Below are 14,939 nucleotides of genomic sequence, written 5' to 3' on the forward strand. Positions count from 1 at the left end.
ATTGGTACATCCATTTTAGGACTTTTAAATTAATGTACTGTAATGCCATTGAGTCTTGAAGAATATAACTTATAAAATGGCTCGTGATCTTATTTCAACACATCAGGACCAAAAATATAACAATTCCCAGAAGCTGAAAATGTCCCAGTTCTTCCATGGCCTGCATACTCACCAGACATGTCACCCATTGAGCATGTTGGGATGCTCTGGATTGACAATGTGTTCCAGTTCCCGCCAATATCCAGCAACTTCGCTCAGCCATTTAAGGAGTGGGACAACATTCGACAGGCCACAATCAACAGCCTGATCAACTCTATGTGAAGGAGATGTGTCGTGCAAATGGTGGTCAAGGCAGATACTGACTGGTTCTGATCCACGCCCCTATTTTTTATTTTTTTTAAGGCATCTATGACCAACAGATGCATATCTGTATTCCCAGTCTTGTGAAATCCATAGATTAGGGTCTAATGAATTTATTTCAATTGACTGATTTCCTTTAATGAACTGTAACGCAGTACAATCTTAGAAATTGTTGCGTTTATACTTTTCTTCAGTATATTTAGGTCAGAGAGCATATACTGTATTTGCTGCACCTACAAATGTATAGAATGTATGTAGAGGAACACCCAGTTAAATATACAATATACAAACATCCAGTGTTCTTGACAGAGGTGAATGAGGGTAAAGGTGATATGATATTGAAAGACATGACGTGGGTGCTTGGTTTCACCATATTCTCTCATTGCATTAAGTGTGTTGCAGATAACAATACTATTCTCATAAGTCTACTTACCCACTTTCTCTGTGCCCTCTGGACATATTGCAGCATTTTAGGGATAGAGGGAATCGGTTTGGAAGAAATGAATTACACCTTGATTATGAGACATTTGTTTATTAGTAATGACATACAGTCAATTCAGTGATTAATTGGTTTATTAATACAAGTTCATGAACAAGATCTTGATATAAAGTCAAGTAATAACCATAATCAAAATGTTATTTGTTAGGTGCCTTTCTGAACACCCAAAGTCACCTTGCATCATGATAAGGGTGTACAAACTGATATCCAACTTTGTTATGTTAGTTGCCAACTTGTTAAACCTCCGAGCAGATAGCCTTAATAACTAAATCCTTCTATATTGACTGAATGTATAGAACAGGATTTTGTCATACATACTAAACATTAATTAGTGTGGCCCAGACACATTGGCTGGACAGGCCCCAAAGGCAAAGTCTTTAAAGCCTGAACAAACTCAAGGAAGATCATTTACCATTGTGAGGTCCCTACTTTCAGAATTGGCATTCCATTCCAAACAAAGAAATGCATCCACTCCATGCTGTTGACGCCATCCATAATTGTTCTTTTATTTACACTAGTATTTACAGAGAGATTCTCCTTTCTTTGTGGAGGTTTGCAGAGTGGAGAAACTACACCCCATATTCTTACAATTTCATATTTACTTCTGTCAGCTTTTCTCAATGCTGGTTTCTAGATATATTGTTGTTCTGTATCTATTGTGTAATATTGACAGCCTCTGCATCATTAGTAGTGAAAGAAAAGGTGAGCCTACCACAGTCACGAATATAGCCTGGAGTTGGCCCTATAAAAGGAAAAAGAACAGCACCAAGCGCCACTCAACCTCTTGAAGACCCATGAGCAGGTAAGCCTCTTAGCTCTGCAAGAATGACAGATCCTTACAGTATTACTATTCTAGAAAATGCAAGTTAAAATATGAGTTCATCAGTGTCCGTGATGTGCAAAGGTTAATCTCTTGATTCTCAAAGGATTGCCCATTTTTATTGTTTAGTACCATTTTTGTTTATGGCTATCAATGTGAATATGTTAGTGAGAAAAGACTAAAGTTTATGGTAAAATACGGTAACAAAAACACAATAGATACTATCATAGAGTTGTGCAAAGGTTCTGACAACAGGTAAACTAAGGCAAGGTACTCCATTCTGATCATGTGGATTCTTTTTCTAGATAGGCGCAGTCTCTCCCTCCTGGATTTCAGGCACAATGTTTGCGTTATTGGTTTGCATCCTGACACTGCATGAAGTGTACTCTGTGTGCAATGTGGTAAGTACTCATACGAATTACTGAAAAGAAAACCACATATGGAATCTGAAACAGTACATTAGATATGAGACCAAGTATTTATGAAAGTTCTTACTCTGAAACCTTTTCATTCTTTCCCTTGATCCATCTCCTGCTGTGTCCACAGCCAAGTAAGTACAACGCCTTACGAACATTCTAACACAGTGCCCAGTGAAAGTCTACACACCCCTTGCAGTCTCCACATTTTGCTGCCTTAAAATTACATCTAAAAGGGATTACATTTAATATTTTCCCTACAGAGCTACACAACCTACTCCAGATTTTAAAAGTGAAAGACAATTATAGAACATTTTCCAAAACATTTCAAAATTAAATGAAAATGTCTTGATTGCGTATGTCTTGACACCCCAGAGTTCATACTTGGTTGAAGCACCTTTGGCAGCCATTACAGCATTTAATAATTTAAAATAAGATTATACTAACTTCACACAACTCTTAGGGCAACATGTATTCATTGTTTTGTCAAAATTGCTAAAGCTCAGTAACTACGGCTGATTTAAGCAGATTTAATTAAGGACGGAGACTGGACCATTCAGGAACACTCAACACCTCTTGGAAAGCCATTCTGGTGTGTCTTTGTCATTAAAATAGGTGTAATTGTCCTGCAATAAAAACTACCCCAGGGTTAGTATTATGGTGGCAGCATCATGTTATAGGTATTGCTCATCATCGGCAGGGACTGGGGAGTTTGTCAAGATCAAAATAAATATGAAAGCCGCAAAGCCCAGGTAAACATTGACAGGAAAACCCTGCCTCAGTCTCCTGAAAACCCTGGGATAGAGTTGTATTTTTGAGTAAGACAATTATACCAAATGTTATGCCAAAGACACACCAGAATGGATTTCCAAAAGGTGTTGAGTGTTGCCGAGTGGTCTAGATTCAGTCCTGACTTAAATTTGCTTGAAAAGAGGTTTAAATATGCTTTCCGTCAATGATTCCCAATCAAATTTACTAGCTTGAGCAATTTTGACAAAAACAATTGCCATATGCTGCCCTAAGAGTTGTGCAAAGTTGGTAGAATATTATTCTAAATGATTTACAGCTGTAATGGCTGCTCCACCAAGTATTAACTCTGGGGTGTGAAGACCTACGCAAAAACAAAACACCTTTGTTTTTTTTGTGCGTATACATTTTCTATAACTTTCTTTCACTGCAAAAATGTGGAGTAGGTGTTGTAGATATGTAGGGGGGGGGGGGGGGGGGAATCGAATTGAATGCCTTTTCAATTAATTTTAATGCAGCAAAATGTGAAGACTTTCACCATCGTCTACCAACATGATTATGAATTAATTACACTGGATTTAGTCGTCACCCACAACGTTTAATTCATCACGTGCAGTTTTTACAAAAGAAAGTGGATTGATTTGGGACTCAGTCCAGATGTTGTCACAGACATTAGGATTAAATAGTTGCTTTGTATTATGGGTTTAGTGAAGTATTTACCCGTGGAGTAAGTAATGTGCATATAATCCCACAATATAACGTGTCTGTGTCTGTCTGTGTGTAGACGTTTGCCCAGACAGCACAGCAGTTCAGGATGAGATCCTTAACCAGCACAACGCCTTCCGGAGAGCGGTTACGCCAACTGCTAGAGACATGCTCAAGATGGTACGCTTTCATGACTCATACTTTCCATCCGTATCAACCCTCAGAATAAAATGTTTTTCCAACATCCCCCAAAATCCATCGTAAAGAATATAATCCCTGATGTGTAATTCATAGAGCAGCCCTATTGTAGGCCTATATGGTTAGTTTATGTACATGTAGAGACAATACAGTACGGCCACAGAATACTCATGGACACTAGTATGTGGATGGCATTAATCTACAGCTGTTTGTATCTGACCTGCAGAGCTGGAGCGAGGAGGCAGCGGCCAGTGTTCAGGCTTGGGTTAACACCTGCTCCATGGCTCATGGGCCACCCAGCAGTCGCATGCTTGGCAGTACGGTTTCCCTTGTTTTTCCCCTGCTGTAGTGCAAACTAAGACAAATATATTTTATTGATTCATGCAACTCAAGACTTTCGCTGCAATGGTATCAATGTGAGCGCAATCTTCAGCTCAAATATATTTTGAATGTCATGATTTCCTATCACCAGTGACTATCTATTGTAGCTTACCTGGTATCATATTTGTTGACATCTTAAATCCTGCATTGAAAGACATGTTAGTCAACTGTTCCAGTTTTATTTCACTGTTACACACCTATTTAGTAAACTTTTCCATGCATGCTTTACTTATGAACAGACTACGAAATGGGTGAGAACCTGTTCATGGCCGCCGCTTCTAAGGATTGGACTGAAATAGTTACAGCCTGGCACAGTGAGGTCATAGATTACTCCTATCCCAATGGATCTATCAATGGTAAATCCATCGGCCACTACACACAGGTAACATTCATCTTACGTGCAGATACATTATGATGACATACATGTGTAAAATCTGATTGAATCACAGGTTCTATGGGCCCATTTATAGAGAAACAGTCAGAGGCAGATATAAAAAAAAAAGAACAAGTTTATGGAATGAATCAGGTCTAAGTTTGTTTAAAAGATTTACAGTAAAACAATGCGAAAACACAACGCAGTTCCTTTCACTGGATGGCTCTATCATGTTCTAAATATCTACAGCGCTTCCACAGAGACAACTGACCATGTTCACAACGGACCAAAAACAGTGACAAACAACTTCTGCATGAAAGAAAAGAGCAGTTAGCCACTGCATCTACACAAACATTAACTATTTTAGAAATACATAATGTATGAACTTAAACAGTCACCTTAATGGAGGGCAGTTTCAATATATTGCTTGGACCCCCATGAACATCTCTCCAAACACAAAGACAACTGCAGAGGCATAACCTTCAGAGTAATACATGTGCTGTCAAATTTTAATAAACAAACGCTGATAGAGAAATAAACATACCTTCTGAACAGATTCGACCACACCCAAAACAGTTGCTAAAGACAGCATGGTCCCTAAAATGGTTGCCTTAAAACAGAGCGCATAGCAACAACACCATTCAGTCTTAACACTGGACCTTTAGGTACAAAAGGACCCACAATGCACTATGGGGTATTTTTCTACATTTTACATGTCCGCCACTAATTAGGGTCAGATAGGAAGCACACACCAAAACTACAGTTCCTACTCTGTCGCGTATATTTTCAGGGATATTTAATCGCATATACCTGTTGACACCAAAGGAGTATACTTGCAGAATAGATTACTAACTTATTGACATTTCTTTTGGTAGCAATTTTAGCCATTGTATTGTACATACACTGAGTATACCAAACATTAGAAACACCTTCCTAATATTGAGTTGGCCCCCCACAAACTGGTGCGCCTGGCACCCACTACCATACCCCGTTCAAAGACACTTAAATCTTTTGTCTTGCCCATTCACCCTCTGAATGGCACACATATACAATCCATGTCTCAGTTGTCTCAAGGATGAAAAATCCTTCTTTAATCTGTCTCCTCCCCTTCATCTACACTGATTAAAGTGGATTTAACAAGTGACATGAATAAGGGATCATAGCTTTCACCTGGATTCACCTGGTCAGTCTATGTCATGGAAAGAGCAGGTGTTCTTAAAATTTTGTATACTCAGTGTATATTGTTATGGACCATTGTGCCACAAGCATTTCGCTACACCCGCAATAACATCTGCTAAATATGTGTATGCGACCAATAAAATGTGATTTGATTTGGTATGCTGTATGGTGGTCAGAGGTGTGTAGTTACCGACAAGTGTCATTATGGTTATTCTCCAATGAAACTCTGATAACACTAAACTGTGTCTCCTTTCATATAGGTGGTTTGGAACAGTTCATACAAGGTTGGCTGTGGTGTGGCCTTGTGTCCTGGCTCAGTCTACTTCTATGGATGCCAATATTACAGAGCGTATGTTGCACCAATCACACCCAAAATGCACCTAACACCTGTGTACAATTTCACCCTATTTACTATAACTGGTAGTGGAAGGAAGGCATCATCCAGCGATCATTCCAATACTTTGTTTAACAGGGGAAACTACAGAGGAGTGGCTCCATACAAGGAAGGAGCTACGTGTGCTGACTGCCCCAACTCCTGCGAAAATAAGCTTTGCAGTAAGTATCAGACATGATGAAAATATATGAATGCCATCTAAAATCTTACCAATATGACTTAGCAATGTTAGTGATAGGTTTCAAAAACATGATCACAAGGTTCAATGTACAATAATCACCAAATGTAAACTGTCAATATACAATGAATTGACTGCCAATGTTTCTTCTCATGTGTCATTTCAGCCAATCCCTGTCCTTACATAAACAAGTATGTCAACTGTGCCGCCATGAAAGAACAGGCCGGGTGCAGTAATCCTTTGGTGTACGCCTGGTGTCCCGCCCTCTGCCTGTGCACCACCAAAATCATCCCAATAGCAAAGAAGTGAAACCACCAGACCTCTTCAAAATGGTCCACTGAAAGATAACGTTGAATCCTCTGTTGTTTCCTTGTCTATGAGAAGAAGAAAAACATATACACCTGGTTGATCTATCTACTGTACTTCTGGTAAAGTCAGTTCATTTGAAAAATTCTAACTATCACTAATAATATATTAATTATCACTGTAGGTCTATGGTACAGATAAAACATTGTTCTTATTCTAGGGGTAACATAAGGTGTCTAACTTACAGTAGCTAATGTTAGTTGGAAGCAATTCATTTTGTTCCCTTTCATTGATTTCAATGTCTTCGTGCCCATTTTACCAAAACAAATCCATATTGAATTTGCAAGTTGAATGACAATATCCTGTACATCTTGAGAAGCCAATATTTCCATCAGTTACAGTAACAGTGGCCATCATTTAATTTCTGCTAATAAACTACACAGTAATATGGTTATACAGAACTTTAATACCACAACACATTTAACTTTAAGTTGATTCAGGGCATTATTTTATGTTTGATGAAATGCAAGGAATGCTGCTCATAATTTGCTCTATCAACATTAAATGTTTGCAATTATGTAACCCTTATTTTTTTCCTCAATCACATTAAATTATCATGAAGATTAATTAATGGACTCTGTGTTAATGGTTTTACAACCCCAAAGCTCAACATCTTCTTATGATTTTAAATGGGCAACTGAGGTGATGGAAATAGAACCAAAAGCCTCAGCAACAAGTCACCATCAGAGAGTCAGCGTCACCACCAGATGCCTCTGTTGTACAACAGTATATTCTGTATCAGAATAACATGACTATCTGCAGGCTTGATATACACCGTCCCTTCTCCTGTCCCTTACAACATCTTGGAACTGATCAGTATGTATTTTTAACAATTGATTTATGTGAACTGATCCTTAATCAGAAAAAAGACACATGACTTCTAATAAGAACCCCGAGAAGGCAACACAAGGTGGAACGGGCACACTGATATAGAGGTAAGGTATTCTGCAGTATATTTATTGTCTGGAAATTGATGCAAAAAGGTTCAATTGAACTGTTTATGGTCATATCTCATGTGTAGGCTACAGAAACTTCAGCAATGCATACACTCCTGCACATAAACAGGTTAACTTTGACTAAAATATTAGACTGTAAACTGTAAGGATCCATTTTGAATAGCTACAGAGAGAATAAGAGCTGCTACAAGCAAAACAATGAATTATACTGTTATCTTTTACAATAACTGGATAGGCTATGCTATTGAAGGAACATATAGTCTTCTATAAGTTATGATCTGTTGACAATTTACATAAATACAGCATATTGATAACGTCTCAGATTGACATTTTTCAGACCGTAAAATGCTATATTTTGACCCTGGAAATCATTTTGATTGACACAATCCAGCATTTTGAATTAAATCCAAGAGCACTGAATTAAATCCAAGATCTTAATATTTTCTGATTAACATCCCAAGTGGAAAAAAGTATATTTTAATATATTACAAGTATACTAAAGTATACTTAAATATACAAAAAATGCAAATAATATACTTCAAATACAAGATGTATTTTTCTAGTATATCTTAAGTATACTATAAATATAACATCATTACACATCAATACACTTATTAAAAGTGTACTTTAAATTAATTGTTTTTCTTTAAGTATACTATATGTTCACTATCTTTACATTTAAACACACTCATTAAACTTGTACTTCTATTTAAAACGCTTGAATTGTAATTTAGTATATTAATTCAAAATAGACTTGGAGCTGTTATTAAGTTGAAGCATAGATTTTTTTTTATGAAACTGCTTGTGAGTGATCAAGTACACTATAAGTGCCTTGAAAAGTATTCATACTCCTTGTATTTCTTCACATTTTATTGTGTTAAAAAGTGGGATTAAAATTGATTTAATTGTCATGTGTTGTCAACAATTAACTCAAAATACTGTGTAATGTCAAAGTGGAAGAAAAATAAATAAATAATAAGATTAATAAAAAATTAGATAACTAAAATATAGTCATTGCATAAGTTTTCAGCCTCTTTGTTTAGGCAAGCCTAAATTAGTTCAGGAGTAAAATTTGGCTCAACAAATCACAGAATATGTTACATGGACTCTGTGAAATAATAGGGGTTGATATGATTTTAATATGACTAACCCTTCCACTGTCCCCCATACATACAACATATGTAAGGTCCCTCAGTCAAGTATTACATTTCAAGCACAGATTCAACTACAAAGACCAGGGAGCCTTTCGAAAGCCTCATAAAAAGGGCAGTGATTGCTACAGTGAGGGAAAAAAGTATTTGATCCCCTGCTGATTTTGTACGTTTGCCCACTGACAAAGACATGATCAGTCTATAATTTTAATGGTAGGTTTATTTGAACAGTGAGAGACAGAATAACAACAACAAAAATCCAGAAAAACACATGTCAAAAATGTTATAAATTGATTTGCATTTTAATGAGGGAAATAAGTATTTGACCCCTCTGCAAAACATGACCTAGTACTTGGTGGCAAAACCCTTGTTGGCAATCACAGAGGTCAGACGTTTCTTGTAGTTGGCCACCAGGTTTGCACACATCTCAGGAGGGATTTTGTCCCACTCCTATTTGCAGATCTTCTCCAAGTCATTAAGGTTTTGAGCCTGACATTTGGCAACTCGAACCTTCAGCTCCCTCCACAGTTTTTCTATGGGATTAAGGTATGGAGAATGGCTAGGCCACTCCAGGACCTTAATGTGCTTCTTCTTGAGCCACTCCTTTGTTGCCTTGGCTGTGTGTTTTGGGTCATTGTCATGACTATGGTCCCAGCTGCCTTGAGATCATTGACAAGATCCTCCCGTGTAGTTCTGGGCTGATTACTCACCGTTCTCATGATCATTGCAACTCCACGAGGTGAGATCTTGCATGGAGCCCCAGGCCGAGGGAGATTGACAGTTCTTTTGTGTTTCTTCCATTTGCGAATAATCACACCAACTGTTGTCACCTTCTCACCAAGCTGCTTGGCGATGGTCTTGTAGCCCATTCCAGCCTTGTGTAGGTCTACAATCTTGTCCCTGACATCCTTGGAGAGCTCTTTGGTCTTGGCCATGGTGGAGAGTTTGGAATCTGATTGATTGATTGCTTCTGTGGACAGGTGTATTTTATACAGGTAACAAACTGAGATTAGGAGCACTCCCTTTAAGAGTGTTACCTGTATAAAATACACCTGGGAGCCAGAAATCTTTCTGATTGAGAGGGGGTCAAATACTTATTTCCCTCATGAAAATGCTAATCAATTTCTAACAGTTTTGACATGCATTTTTCTGGATTTTTTTGTTGTTATTCTGTCTCTCACTGTTCAAATAAACCTACCATTAAAATTATAGACTGATCATTTCTTTGTCAGTGGGCAAACGTACAAAATCAGCAGGGGATCAAATACTTTTTTCCCTCACTGTACTAAGAACATACTTTAGTACAAAAAAAGTATCCCAACTTAGATCATTTTAAATGTAGTTAAAATACTTAAATGTTAATACAATTTACATTACATGCAATAAATGTATTTAATATTGCTACAATTTAAATCATTTTGAAAATACTTAAAATATGTTAATGAAGTATGATTTAAGTATATTTAAATATATTATTTCACGCTTGGGATGTCTAGCATCCCTGGGTTTGGTTGTACAATTCAAACATTCATTTTTCATGTATAACATTCTACAACAGATTTCATGAGTTATAATTGATAGGAGATGCAGAGAAAACCTAGATCGTAACCTATATTGATTTGTCTCGTTAAATTTGTGCCAATGGAGCTGTAACTTGGTGATTGTCACGTTCGTTGAAGGACGGGTCAGACCAAGGCGCAGCGTGATATGCATACATGTTTATTTGAACCGAATAAACAACGACAAAACAACAAACGAAACGAAACGTGAAGTCCAAGGTACACAAAACAACATACCTCACACGGAACAAGATCCCACAACTCAATAGTGCCAATAGGCTGCCTAAGTATGGTCCCCAATCAGAGACAACGAGCGACAGCTGCCTCTGATTGGGAACCACACCGGCCAACATAGAAATACCCATACTAGATAGAAAACATAGAACTACACAACATAGAATATACACACCCTGACTCAACATATAAGCGTCCCCTGAGTCAGGGCGTGACAGTAGCCCCCCCCAAAGGTGCGGACTCCGACCGCACAACATAAACATAACAGGGTAGGGGCCGGGTGGGCATTCCGCCTCGGAGGCGGATCCGGCTCAGGGCGTGACGACCTCTCACTCTTCGCCTCCCTGTTGCGCCCCTGGTCTGGTCTAGACCTCGGCGCGTTGCTTCCCCTCTCCTTCCTCCCACGATACGCCAGGCCCAGTCTGGACCCTGGTGTGGGAGACCCCGAACCTGGAGAGGGGCTGACGTCATGGTCTGGACTGGAGCTGCTGACCGGAGCTGGACTGGGCACCGGTGGAGCGGACTGCTCTGGCTCCGGAGTGGAGCCGCTGACCGGAGCTGGATCAGGCACCGGTGGAGCGGACTGCTCTGGCTCCGAAGTGGAGCCGTTGACCGGAGCTGGACTAGACCCCGGTGGAGCGGACTGCTCTGGCTCCGGAGTGGCGCAGCTGACCGGAGCTGGATCAGGCACCGGTGGAGCAGACTGCTCTGGCACCGGAGTGGAGCAGCTGACCGGAGCTGGATCAGGCACCGGTGGAGCGGACTTCTCTGGCTCCGGAGTGGAGCAGCAGGCACCGGTGGAACGGGCACGGGCGTGCCGGACTGGACAAATGCACCACTGGTCTGGTGCGAGGAGCAGGCACGGGCCGGACCGGACTGGCGACGCGCACCACTGGTTTGGTGCGAGGAGCAGGAACAGGCCGGGCCGGGCTGGCGACGCGCACCACTGGCTTGGTGCGAGGAGCAGGAACAGGCCGGGCTGGCGACGCGCACCACTGGCTTGGTGCGAGGAGCAGGAACAGGCCGGGCCGGCGACGCGCATCACTGGCTTGGTGCGAGGAGCAGGAACAGGCCGGGCTGGCGACGCGCACCACTGGCTTGGTGCGAGGAGCAGGAACAGGCCGGGCCGGGCTGGCGACGCGCACCACTGGCTTGGTGCGAGGAGCAGGAACAGGCCGGGCCGGGCTGGCGACGCGCACCACTGGCTTGGTGCGAGGAGCAGGAACGGGTCGGGCCGTACTGGAAACACGCACCACTGGCTTAGTGCGGGGAGCAGGAACGGGCCGGACCAGGCTGGTGACGTGCACCACTGGCTTGGTGCGAGGAGCAGGAACGGGTCGGGCCGTACTGGGAACATGCACCACTGGTTTGGTGCGAGAGGCAGGAACAGGCCGGGCCGGGCTGGCGACGCGTACCACTGGCTTGGTGCGAGGGGCCGGAACAGGCCGGACCGGGCTGACGACGCGCACCACTGGCTTGGTGCGAGGAGCGGGACTGGGTTCCTTTATTAACCCCCGCTCCTTCTGCTGCCTAACCAGCTCCTCTCGCCGTGCCTCTACACTTTCCTTCTCCCTTTTAGCTTCCTGTAGCGCCTCCCTCTGACCAAACAACTCCTGCTCCCTCTGAACCAATAGCCCCCGTAACATGGTGGCCTCCTCTCCTAACCTGCAGATCCGCCCTGTCGCGGCCTCCTGCTGCCTCGTCGTCCACACCGTGTGCCCCCCCAAATGTTTTTCTTGGGGTTGCCTCTCGGGTCTCCGTCGTCGGCACTCCTCTTCCTGTGAGGACTCCTCCGGGAGCCCCCACGAGTTAGGGAACAGAAACTCGTCGTCGTCGTCATCCTCCGACTCCTCAGTATAATACTGTTCCCACTCCTCTTCCCATGGTCGTGGGGACCCAACCTGGAAACCAACCGGGTGCAGTGGTCGGGGCTCTTCTCTCTCGCTCCCCGACCACCCCTTTAGCCCCCCAAATTTTTTTTTATTGGGGCTGCTTCTCGGGCTTCCTCCTCGGCCGGCTTCCGTGTTGCCGTTGCTCCTCTCCTGCCTGGGCTTCCTTCTTCGCCCAGGGTCCTTTTCCCGAAAACATCTCCTCTCATGACCACCAATTGCCCACCTGTGACATGGCTACTTTCTCCGCCTGGGCACGCTGCTTGGTCCGTGTTTGGTGGGATCTTCTGTCACGTTCGTTGAAGGACGGGTCAGACCAAGGCGCAGCGTGATATGCATACATGTTTATTTGAACCGAATAAACAACGACAAAACAACAAACGAAACTAAACGTGAAGTCCAAGGTACACAAAACAACATACCTCACACAGAACAAGATCCCACAACTCAATAGTGCCAATAGGCTGCCTAAGTATGGTCCCCAATCAGAGACAACGAGCGACAGCTGCCTCTGATTGGGAACCACACCGGCCAACATAGAAATACCCATTCTAGATAGAAAACATAGAACTACACAACATAGAATATTCACACCCTGACTCAACATATAAGCGTCCCCTGAGTCATGGCGTGACAGTGATGTAGTCCCCTGTAGCTCCGTTGGTAGAGCATGGCGCTTGCAACGCCAGGATGTGGGTTCGTTTCCCACGGGGGGCCAGTATGAAAATGTATGCACTCACTAACTGTAAGTCGCTCTGGATAAGAGCGTCTGCTAAATGACTAAAATGTAAATGTTTCAGTTTCACCATGTGTTTTGATCAATGATGTACAGTGCATTCGGAAAGTATTCAGACGCCTTGTCTTTTTCCACATTTTGTTACGTTACAGCCTTATTCTAAAATTGATTAAATTGTGGGGGGGGTTTCTCATCAATCTAGACACAATACCCCATAATGACAAAGCAAAAAAAGGTTTAGACATTTTTGCAAATTGATTCAAAATAAAGATACTGAAATATCATATTTACATAAGTATTCAGACCCTTTACTCAGTACTTTGTTGAAGCACCTTTGGCAGCGATTACAGCCTCGAGTCTTCTTGGGTATGACGCTACAAGCTTGGCACATCTGTATCTGCAGATCCTCTCAAGCTCTGTCAGGTTGAATGGGGAGCGTTACTGAACAGCTATTTTCAGGTCTCTCCAGAGATGTTCTATCGGGTTCAAGTCTGGGCTCTGGCTGGGCCACTCAAGGACATTCAGAGACTTGTCCCAAAGCCACTCCTGCGTTGTCTTGGCTGTGTGCTTAGGGTCGTTGTCCTGTTGGAAGGTGAACCTTCGCCCTAGTCTGAGGTCCTGAGTGCTTTGGAGCAGGTTTTCATCAAGGATCTCTCTGTACTTTGCTCCGTTCATCTTTCCCTCGATCCTGACTAGTCTCCCAGTCCCTGCCGCTGAAAAAGGGGCTTCTGTCTGGCCACTCTACCATAATGGCCTGATTGGTGGAGTGCTGCAGAGATGGTTGTGCTTCTGGAAGGTTGTCCCATCTCCACAGAGGAACTCTGGAGCTCTGTAAGAGTGACCATCGGGTTCTTGTTCACCTCCCTGACCAAGGCCCTTCTCCCCAGATTGCTCAGTTTGGCCGGGCGGCCAGCTCTAGGAAAAGTCTTGTTGGTTCCAAACTTCTTCCATTTAAGATTGATGAAGGCCACTGTGTTCTTGGGGACCTTCAATGCAGCAGAAATGTTTTGGTACCCTTCCCCAGATCTGTGCCTCGACACAACCCTGTCTCGGAGCTCTACGGAGAATTCCTTTGTCCTCATGGCTTGGTTTTTGCTCTGACATGCATTGTCAATTGTGGGACCTTATATAGACAGGTGTGTGCCTTTCCAAATCATGTCCAATCAATTGAATTTATATACTGTATATAAACCCTGGATAAGAAAGTCTCGAGGTTTTGCTCGCCTGAGGTAGAGTATCTTATGATAAGCTGTAGACCACACTATTTACCAAGAGAGTTTTCATCTATATTTTTCATAGCTGTCTATTTACCACCACAAACCAATGCTTGCATTAAGATTGCACTGAATGAGCTCTATAAGGCCATAAATCAACAGGAAAACGCTCATCCAGAGGCAGTTCTCCTAGTGGCCGGGGACTTTAATGCAGGGAAACTTAAATCCGTTCTTCCTCATTTCTACCAGCATGTTAAATGTGTAACCAGAGGAAAAAAAAACTCTAGACCGCCTTTACTCCACACACAGAGACGCATACAAAGCTCTCCCTCGCCCTCCATTTGGCAAATCTGACCATAATTCTATCCTCCTGATTCCTGCTTATAAGCTAAAACTAAAGCAGGAAGCACCAGTGACTCGGTTAATAAAGAAGTGGTTAGATGACAAAGATGCTAAGCTACAGGATTGTTTTGCTAGCACAGACTAGAACATGTTCCGGGATTCTTCAGATATTATTGAGGAGTACACCACATCAGTCACTGGCTTCATCAATAAGTGCATCGATGATGTCGTCCCCACAGTGA

At 42.3% G+C, this 14,939-nt stretch overlaps 1 protein-coding gene across 1 annotated transcript; it reads left to right on the forward strand.

Moving 5' to 3' along the window:
- Positions 1–2,020: 2,020 nt before the first annotated feature.
- On the forward strand, positions 2,021–6,559 carry LOC311139848 (cysteine-rich venom protein-like; the record flags this gene model as incomplete). The annotated part of the gene is made up of 7 exons (XM_084174825.1): positions 2,021–2,084; positions 3,627–3,727; positions 3,972–4,062; positions 4,366–4,508; positions 5,939–6,027; positions 6,151–6,233; positions 6,417–6,559. The coding sequence occupies 7 exons, from the start codon at positions 2,021–2,023 to the stop codon at positions 6,557–6,559; spliced, it is 714 nt and encodes a 237-aa protein (XP_084030951.1).
- Between the last annotated feature and the right edge of the window lie 8,380 nt (positions 6,560–14,939).

Source organism: Coregonus lavaretus (genome assembly GCF_964263955.1).
Source record: "Coregonus lavaretus genome assembly, chromosome: 13".
Lineage (NCBI taxonomy): Eukaryota > Metazoa > Chordata > Actinopteri > Salmoniformes > Salmonidae > Coregonus > Coregonus lavaretus.